The 10364-nt window shown below is 40.3% G+C and overlaps 1 protein-coding gene, 1 long non-coding RNA gene and 1 other non-coding gene across 3 annotated transcripts; 1 reads left to right on the top strand and 2 right to left on the bottom strand.

Moving 5' to 3' along the window:
- Positions 1 to 3737: 3737 nt before the first annotated feature.
- Positions 3738 to 6289, bottom strand: LOC122666705 (pentatricopeptide repeat-containing protein At4g21065-like). The gene has a single exon (XM_043862753.1). The coding sequence runs from the start codon at positions 6213 to 6215 to the stop codon at positions 3927 to 3929; it is 2289 nt and encodes a 762-aa protein (XP_043718688.1). The 5' UTR covers positions 6216 to 6289; the 3' UTR covers positions 3738 to 3926.
- Positions 6290 to 7605: 1316 nt separating this feature from the next.
- On the bottom strand, positions 7606 to 8456 carry LOC122669906. Its single transcript, XR_006334097.1, has 3 exons — positions 8188 to 8456; positions 7660 to 7661; positions 7606 to 7617 (listed from the first exon to the last, which is right to left on the bottom strand). It is a non-coding gene; the product is annotated as an uncharacterized LOC122669906 (long non-coding RNA).
- A 1667-nt stretch (positions 8457 to 10123) lies between these two features.
- Positions 10124 to 10194, top strand: TRNAG-GCC. The gene has a single exon. It is a non-coding gene; the product is annotated as a tRNA-Gly (tRNA).
- Positions 10195 to 10364: the final 170 nt, after the last annotated feature.

Raw genomic sequence — 10364 nt, 5'->3', positions numbered from 1 at the left:
CCCAAAGCCATAGATCATTCTTGGACTGACATGGTGAAGCAAAATTCCCAGAGGATGCCAGTGATCTAACCAGAACAAGGTGGAGTTCCCATTACCACATTGCAGTGAATGTTGTAACCATGAAACAAGATAATCCATTGCAGTATACAGTAGTATCTTCCAAACATGTGACATCCATTTCCAAATTCTATGTCAGAAGATGGTGAACACTTTCCACAAGTAATGTATTAGGAACAAAGTGTAAAGGAGTACTAAATTATGCATACTTTAGCTATGCATAAAAACAATAAGAGGTGGGTCACCTTTTTTTTTTTTTTGACACAAGAGGTGGGTCACCTTAATACCTTGCTTACCTATTGATGAAAAAAACTCAAAAGAAAGTCATGAAAATTTTATAATCAGAAAAAAAAAAAAAAAAAAAAAAACAAAAACAAAAATAATTTGTTAAAAAACAAAATGGAGTAGTGATGTCATATAATGCTATACAGACATAGGTGACGAATGGGGAAAAAAACTCAAAGGAGAGTCATGAATATTTATAATCACCAAAAATGAAAACAAAACTAATTTGTTTAAAAAAAATACAAAATCAGTACTACAGTAGGACATGCACTCAAAATGTGAAGTCTACCAGTTACAACCCTTTTAAGCTCCAGATCACCCTTGGAACAAGGGAAAAGATCAGTCAAGGAACATGCTTGATGATAGATGATAATATCGGTAGCACTTACCTCCTTTGTTAATGCACAAGTACCAGCATCATTAAACACACCTTACACTACTATGCCACAAAAATGAAAGCCATTAAATACTTCCAGCCTTTGTCGACAGGCATAGATTGTAGGTCCATAGTTGCATTACTCTTTAGGACCCAAGTAGTCATTCTTGCCTTATCTCAACAGAAGTTCCCCCTCCCCTCATTCCTGATGGCAACAGATTCTCAAGTAACATTCATTAAAATTCAGCTTATTGTGATCAGGGAGGGCTCTCCAAATTGCTCTCAAATCTAGAATCAAAGGAAAATTTTAACGGAACCATCATTGCAAAGACATTACTTGTTTTCAACAGTACAAGGGCCAACCAAGACAAAACCTATTCACCATATTTGGTAAGCACTAGGTCTCAATTTTCAATTTTCCAAAAAGCAAGCTACATGGACCATTATCAGTGATTAATTTACTTCGTAAAAAATGTAACAACTGATAATAGTTTTCCAAATTCTGCTTCACACATCAATCTCAAACAAGGAAATAAAGCCATACCTTTCCAATAATACTTGCATTGGCGAAGTCCAGCTCAGAAGGATCAATTTCCCAGTTACACTTGTTTGGGAGAGGGGGTGGAACAGGCTTTTGTTCAAAATGGCTGCCAGTTTGACCCTGCAGTAGCCATTCTCAGATACAAGGCACCAGGAGTCATTCGAAATGTGTACAATCAATATGTTCAGTGCCATAATGCTAGATTGAAGTAGATCATACAGCAAAGACAAATAGGAGCCACCCTATCAATGGAGGTACAGTCTTCTGAGAGAGAGAGAGAGAGAGAGAGAGAGATTGTTTTCATTGGAAGCCAACCCTATCGAAAGTTCCATCAGCTAGACCAATTTGAGGATCATGCATTTGAAGGTGATGAATGATAGGAGCCAGATAGGTAACAGTGTTGCCAGTGCCAGTAGCCGCATTAACAAGTCTAGGTATTCCGTCAAAGAATAGCATACCTTACCATCTAAAAGAAAATGAGATAAACAAAAAAATAGGAATGTTCACAAAATCGGATCAGAAATCCAGACCATTGACTCAAATGAATTATTAAATCTTTTAGGGGAATAAGAGCAGGAAATTTTTTTTTTCCGGAGGGGGAGTGGGGATTGGTTAAGAGAGCAGAATTTCATTTTGATGAAATACATGTCGCAGATTCACCCTTCTTACTGTAATTACTTTAGAATAATGAGTAACCAGTTCAGAGCAGAAACGAGAGAGAGAAAGACAGAAAAACCTCGGAGTTATTCGCATAACGAGGATTGAAGTCCGAGAGAGAGAGCAGCGAAGGAGACTGTGGGAGAGAAATGGAGATCGCAGATAGAGAGACGTCCCACTCTCCCACTCTCCCTAAGATTCCGGAAGGGAAGAGACTTCCGCGGGATTCAGCCACATAGCCGTTGATAGGGATTTCAAATAATGACTTGATGTCGCCGGTTTTCGATTGAACTGGTGGAAAACGTTCAACGACTCAGATTGTGCTAGGTGAAACTAATGGTCACCAGGGAAGAATGTCCCGCAAACCTATTTCACACGTACGTATCGCGACCTTTTTGCCTTGGTAAAAATAGAAAAATTAGAAATTATGCACGTGGGGATGAACTTCCACAATGGTCAGAGTGAGAATCTCGGACCAATTAGAAATATTGCGCCCAATCGCCCATGCCCAATGAGTGATCAATGAACATCCAACGGTTGGGTTGACTGGGCGTACACCGGGATGTGTGCTTGCGTGGAACCCGGCGCACATCTAAGTGCTGATTTGAAATCCAAGTCTTGGGGTGAATCATCAATCAATTTGAAGACAAAATTTAATCCAAATTTAAAGTATGAGTATCAGTATTACCAAGGAACTCATAATGCAAGGCTTACAAATCCTAGAGCTGCATCGAACTCACGGACACCAAACAGATAACAACAGAAGATTCAACTCTGAAGCCTGAACACCATCCTGGTTATAAAGTAACATGGTTCATCACACTGGCAATTGTATGACTTGAAACCTCCCAAAGTAATCCGGCGCATGTGTCTTTTTACACCTCAATTCAATAGGTACCTACTCAGCTCCATTTGTTCTGTCAAATGCTTCCTCAAGGTTTGTTGTCTCAAATAATTCCTTCTCATGGCTCCAAATATCTTTGATTTCAGCCCTGAACACATCAATGTATCTGATCCGTGAACATTAAACCTTGATCTAAAAAACAAGAAGCCAGTTATTTGGAAGGAGCACACCAGCAAAGTCATGTAGATGAGGATCCTTGGCAATGTAAACAGCATTCTGTATAACTTCCTGATTTTCTATACCTGACTCTTCGGTGAAGCACTTCACAGTTGAATCGTTAAGAATAAATCATCCAAACAAAATGAGAAAGTGATTCTTTGGATGGAGAAAATGAAAAGATTCAACCAACATGCACACCCCAAATCAAAGAATCGCTCCAGAAAATCAAATCTGTCCTCGAGTGTGGTTCTTGTTAGAATGGCTCCAGAGAATGAAAAACACCTCAAACATCAATCTAAGAAGTGATACCCAATGAGCCCAAACTCTCCACATATTTCATGATGATATCTTTTCTAATTGCATTAGTGTCAGTTTTTCATCTCAATAGTGACCACACAAGAGCAATACTCTTGATTTTATTTTTTTAATTTTTTTTGGTGGTGGAGGATAGGATAACAAAGACTTTATTAGGCATTCTACCAAAAGATGAATGAAGTATACAAATATATACAAAATCTACATATCCAACACCACCTCACCCCTTTCAAGCACTAGCACATCTGCAAAGGAGTTCATCGATCTTGATCTCCAAGAAAACAAGATGTTCACATTTATGCACATAGCTCGAGCCCTCATTAGGTCCACCAACCTCCTCGGTACATCTCCATTCTGTGACAACCATTTGATTACCAAATTTGAGTCTCTCCATTACTGAGTCCATGGCTAATGGGCATAAATTCATTAACCTTGAAATTCTTCCAATGGGACCTGGAAATAACATAAGGATATTACCCAAATGGTCTCTAAACACTCCATTCCTGCTGGTTTTTGGATTTCCAAAACCACTGGCATCAAGATTTAATTTAACTGGGCTATCACTTGGTGGATTCCATTAATCCCCCACAGCTAATTCTCCATTTTTAAGCTCACGACAGCAATTACATGGTTCACCAGTAGCCTCCGCAAGAACAAAACCCAGCTTTAAAATGATGAAAACGGTTACGATCTCTCACAGTTATTTCTCTATTTTCAAGTTTGGACACCAGTTCGATGGCTCTATGACAATCCCCACATATCCTTAAGTTCTTCACAATTTTGATTGGTGATTCAGGTTCTGAAGTAATTAGTGCAAATGTTAACGCCAATTTTTCGCTGTGACAATATAAGGCTTGCTCTCCATCCTCCTCATTCAAGTTCCTCAATAAGACCCCCGTGTCGGGTTCATACCCCATTGACTTGATCCGCTTCACGAGCTCGTCCCAAGCAGCATAAATCTCTACAGATCTTGGGTGTGACCTATCCCCAGCACTAAATTCATGTAAAGCACCACCAAGTTCAACAGCACTACATCCAGGAGTCTTCTGCACATGATTGGCCTTCATCCAAGCTCTCACTTTTGCAACGTCTCTCCATTTCCTCACTGAGGCATACACATTGGACAAAAGAACATAATTACCATCATGGCTGGGGTCCAACTCAATAAGCCTATTAGCTGCTTCTTCAGCCAATTCAACATTTTGGTGGGATTGACATGCACATAGCAATGCCCCCCAGACAACCCTGTCAGGCTGGACAGGCATGCGTTTTATAAACTCATAAGCATCAGTTAACTGTCCTGCACGACCAAGTAGGTCAACAACACAACCGTAATGCTCAACTTGTGGAACAATGTTGCATTGATTTTGCATCAAATTGAACACCTCTAAACCCTCGGCTGCCAAGCCTCCATGACTACATGCACTAAGCAAGCCTACAAAGGTAATATCATTGGGTAATACCCCATCCCTTTTCATCAGGGAAAAGATCTCAAGAGCTTCTTTCCCCTGCCCATGTATAGCCAGTCCCTTGATCATTGCATTCCAAGCAGCCAAGTCCCTTGTAGGCATTTCCTGAAACAAGTGACGAGATCGATTAACGTCTCCACATTTGGCATACATGTCAATAAGAGAAGTAGCCAAGAAAACATCCAACATGATCTCATTCTTCTTTATGTAAGCATGTACCCACTCCCCAAGCTCCAAAGTACCAATCTGAGAACAAGAAGCAATCACGCTAACCATTGTTACTTGATCAGGTTTAACACCTATCCTACGCTCTGATTGCATCTCTCGAAACAGCTTAATTGCCTCCATTGGTCTTTGATTCTGGGAGTACCCTGCAATCATCGCATTCCATGTCACAAGATCTTTCTCCGGAATCTCATCAAACACTTTCCTAGCATCGTCCATTCTCCCAAGCTTAGCATAAAGACTTAAGAGTCCTGTTGAAACAGAGAGGGAATTAGCTGACTTTGCAAAAGCGATGATCTGTTCCACAGCATCTGAGTCTGGTGAGGCAGCCTCAAAGACAGCGGATATTACCGACAGTATTGTGGCATTGTCAGGTCTGATTCCACACTTCAACATTTGGGAAAATATTGACAAAGCTTCAACATTCTTATTATTTTTAGAATATCCAGCAATCAAAGCATTCCACGAAACTAAATTTCTTTCGGGCATCTCATCAAATAGATTCTTAGCAATTTCTAACTGCCCTGATTTTGCATAAGCACTAATCATTGTATTCCAAGAAATGGCATCTCTTTGAGGCATTTCATCAAACATCTTTTGGGCTGAATTCAAATCGCCTGAACTCACAAATCTTAATAACATGATATTCCAAGAAGTCAAATTGGGCTCAGCAATTTGCTTGAAAACTAGCATTGCAGCTTCATTCTGATGACATTTAAAGTACATATCCAGAAGTGAATTTAACACAAAAATATCTTGAGAAACAGTACTGTTCTTAATCAGGTAGCCATGAATTTGCTGTCCAAGGTGGGTGGAGCACATGGCAGCGCAAGCCTTGAGGACATAAGGGAAGGTGAAGTTGTCCGGAATGAATTCCCTCAGAATAAATCGAATATAGAAGAGGATAGCTAGCTCAAAGTGACCGTTTCTGGTATAACCTCTTAGTATGGAATTACAGAGGATGAGATCAGGTTCTTCAACATAGTTGAAGAGACAACCTGCATAGTCCATGGTTCCGGAATCCGAACAGAGAGAGATTAGTTTTGTAATAAGAATATTGTCATGGTGGAGGTCTCTGCGTATGAGTTGAGCGTGGACTTGCTTGAGCTCGTGCAGTTTGAGCCTGGGGTTTTGTCGCAGTAGCAGGGAGAAGTATTGCTCAGCTTTCGACCTCCGAAGAAACTGAGGTGGTTTCCCTATTGGATCCAAAACCAAAGTTCTGTCCATCAGAATTCAGAAATGTTAGCTTCAGACAGGCTACGAGGCTTCAGTCCGGTTGGTTCTCTACTGAAATTTTAGCACTAGGCATACCAGACAGATGGTTATTTTGCCACGTGGCTCGTTTTCGTCCTAAAATTTAAGCATTTTCAATCCGTAATCTAGCTCTGACCGTTGGATGTCCAGGCTGCCATGTATCGATATCTCCATCTAGCACTGTGGTATTGCACAACTTTAGAGAATTAGAAAAGATTATTTTCCGCCCAGTGTACACCCTTATCGATGAGGGGTTCACGTCTTTCTGAATCAATTCGTTTTTGAGTAATAAAAATCGAATTTAAATCCTCTCATTCTTGCATAGTCAGAGTGCGGGGATTTTCGTGCCCTACAGTTGAGAATCCAACTGTAAAAACATGGGTAATGACATCTTTTTATCCTTTCAAGTGTTGGGTGGATAGTTGGATTCTCAAGTGTTGCATTGGGGAACGCACCGCACTTTAGACGAAAAATTTCCCTGAGTGCATTGCAGTTCAGGGTTGACATGTCTACACGTGGCAAATGTGACACGAAATGCTAATCGGTGCAAATAGAATCGGTTGTAGAAAATATTGCTCCACATGAGGAACACTAACCAGTGCAGGAGCACGACGTGTGCCTGTAGCCAGGCATAGCCATGGACGAAATGATCGATGCACTCCTGGTTCAGAAGCCTTTTCAGGGGGTGCACCGGTCATTTCACGCACAGATGTGCCTGGACGCAGGTACATGCTGCGCTGCAGCACTGGTCTCCTATAAATAGCATTGGTCTCCCATATTTATAATTGCCAAATAAACTCTGAAGCTTTGGCTTTAAACTGTTGTAGAGATAACATCATAACAGCTTACATAGATAGACCACTCTGTATTAAATTTTGTAGTCCATCACAACCATTTGACTATCATCACTCTATTCAACCAAAAAAAAAAATCACTCTAATGTTTTTTTTTTGGGAAAATTACATTGCCACCCCTTGAGGTTTGTACTAAAAACAAAGCGATCCCTTGTGTTTCTAAATTATACAGCTGCACCCCCTGAATTTCCACTCCGTTAGTTAGGTGTTACAATGTTCGTTAAGTTTATCCTTAAATGACAATCTTCAGGGTGAACTTACCATTTTGCCCATAGGGCATCATCCCTACCTTCACAACCCCCTCTTCCCCTGTTACTCGGTGGTTTCATCCATCTTCCCTCTGAAGTAAACCCAAATATCCCTCTTGCCGCTCTCCGGCGTCTTCTCAAGCATCGATTATACACTCTCCGGTGACACAAGTGGCGGAATCAGCACATTCTCCATGGCTTGGTAGGGATGCCGGTATCTGACTCCAAGTGTCTGCAATATAATCGATCTCTTCAAGAACTTCGGGATCCCATCTGCGATTGCTTCGTCCTCCTTCATAATCCAAGACACGTTACTTCTGATTAATCAAATGCCATTCGAGATTTTGGAAAACCCTTTCAAAATTTAAAAAAAAATAAAATTCAAAAGGTGTAGTAGGATTAATTCCATCCTTTCTCGGCTTTCCAAGTTTCTGAATTCTGAATAACTTAAGGAAAATAGCGAATTAGGAAAGATTCCAGATTTCCATTGCTTTCTTTAAAATTATTCTTTGATTGCCTTTCTTAAAATGTATTTCTTAAAACGTTTTTTTTTTGTAATTTCATGGCCGAGAGAGCTTTGAGAAACTCTCAAGTCAACAGTATAGCCAAAAGGGAAATCTCTCTGGCTTTCTATTAACGGGTGTTTTGTTAAGGAAACTTGTCTTCTTTAACTTGACGATTTGATTTGCAGAAGTATGTTGTTAGTCTTGGATTATGGATTGTATGTACACATCTTATTGGCTTTTCCAAATGAATGGGACAAAATCTAATGGTTGAGAGAATCTTATGAATCATGTTGTGCTTGTTTCAAGAATATTACAAAATTTTAAACCCACGGTCCACCCAGAACTGAAGTTGCAGGAAATGTAAACTGGAACAAAGAAGAAATCGGCTTCCGATGGATCGAGCGTCCTTACATCACTACTCAATAGAGCCTTGTGTATAGCGACTTCTGCAGCGAACAGATGCTTACTGCACTGCTCGTTTGCCAGCTAGTCACTGTTGTATTTCAGGGGAGATCGTAGATGTATACCTTTAGATCGTTGAACAAACCTGAGAGAGGGAATCAAATGAAATAACAGACCCAAATGATAGAAATAACCAGAGGAACCGAAGAAAGGTACAGACGCTGAAGAGGATGAAACCACCCTGATTCGAGTAACAGGGGAAGAGGGGAAGAGGGGGTTGTGAAGTTAGGGATGATGCCCTATGGGCAAAATGGTAAGTTCACCCTGAAGGGGGTATATTAATCATTTGAGGATAAATTTAACGAACATTGTAACACCTAACTAACGGAGTAGGAATTCAGGGGGTGCAGCTGTATAATTTAGAAACACAGGGGGTCGCTCTGTATTTAATACAAACCTTAGGGAGTGGTAGTGTAATTTTTCTTTTTTTTTTTGGATAGAAAGAAAATTTATTTATTGATTCGTGTTCAACACAAGGCATCCGAGTTACAAGCATCAAATAACCAGAGAGTGGAGAGAGGCCAAACTGTTTCACACGAACAAGACAAAGCTTTCCTAGCCAGGGAGTCAGCTATGCTGTTAATCTCCCTGGAGAGAAAGGACAAGGAGCAGTTCCTAAAACAAGTAGCTAAATAGGAAATTTCCTTGATGATGATGGGGATGATCTCTATCATCACTCTAATGTTTTCCTTCGCTATAGTAGAAGAATGTAGTTTGCCTCTACCCTATCTCTTACAAACTTCCCACCTATTTTCCCCTAAGAGACTAGATCTATCATTTTTCATCTCAACTCATTCTTCTTCAGCTGACGAAAAGTAATAGTATGCTGGTGCTTACGGACTTATTGGAATGAGCTGCGTTTTGATGCAAGTACCACTAGTGCCCTAGTGGTCCATCACTCCATTCCAATTCCCAGGTTAGAAAATATAAGAGGGGTTTCGGTTTCGGAGTCGTATTACTCACCGCCAGTGTTTACCCTCTGTGACTTTCCCAAACAAGAATGATGTCAAGAAAACAATGCCCAGAAATGGCGATTTGCAAAAGAAAAACAAAAAAGAAGCAACACACACAACACAAAAGATTTATGTGGTTCATCCTCAAAATGGGAAGCTACGTCCACGGCCAAGCAACAGAACGAATTTCACCATACCTCTGGAAATGTAACAAACCCTCTTATTTCACTATCTAACCTCTCAAAGAGATAAAAACAATTTATAGTAAAAAAAACCTAACCCGAAAAAATATACAAATACCATCGGACCCAAAAAATGTCAAACCGGACAGGATCAAAGCAAAACATAACATATGTCTCAAAACATATCGATTTGAAGGTCTCGACGAGTCCAACACAACTCACCGCCTCCGCCTCTGACGATAACGTATATGCTTTTTAGGCTATCCGAGTTCGTTTCGATCGACCTTCCAAAGATCCCAACTGCAATTTCTAGACTGAAATCAGGCTTCACCAATAACAAATGAGCACATGAAAGTGAAAACGCTAGGAAATGCAATCATGATTTACTAGAATACAGAGTCATTCTGTGTTGGATGGAGTTTCCCTTCACCCACGTTGAAGAGAGAAAATCTTAGGTCACGTCATCTAATCTTTGCATTGAACCAGGGAAAGGGTGTTTTCAACTCCGTAAAAATAAGAAGTGTGAGCAGGTCTGGAAAAATATGCAGATCTTATTCCGGTTAATTCGAAATGACCGGTCGTTTGGGTAGCATATGGCTAATTCAGCCCGATCGGATTCAGCTGGACCTGATTCCAAGTTTTTGATCCTAGGCAAGAATTCATGATAAAACATGAAGCACTAGTGGTCTAGTGGTAGAATAGTACCCTGCCACGGTACAGACCCGGGTTCGATTCCCGGCTGGTGCAATTCCTTTTTAAACCTATCAAAAAAAGAAAAGAGTTATTTCTTCATTGGAGCAGAAAAAACTCTCCTTCCATTTTTTCTTTGGGTTAAGTGTCATTCAATGTTGTTGTTGGTACAGCTTGCATACAATGACTATCCAAGGTGTTAGTAGCAGTGATTATATTGGTTTCTG

Source organism: Telopea speciosissima, chromosome 7 (genome assembly GCF_018873765.1).
Source record: "Telopea speciosissima isolate NSW1024214 ecotype Mountain lineage chromosome 7, Tspe_v1, whole genome shotgun sequence".
NCBI classification, from domain to species: domain Eukaryota; kingdom Viridiplantae; phylum Streptophyta; class Magnoliopsida; order Proteales; family Proteaceae; genus Telopea; species Telopea speciosissima.
This window is presented reverse-complemented; position numbering and strand designations above follow the sequence as displayed.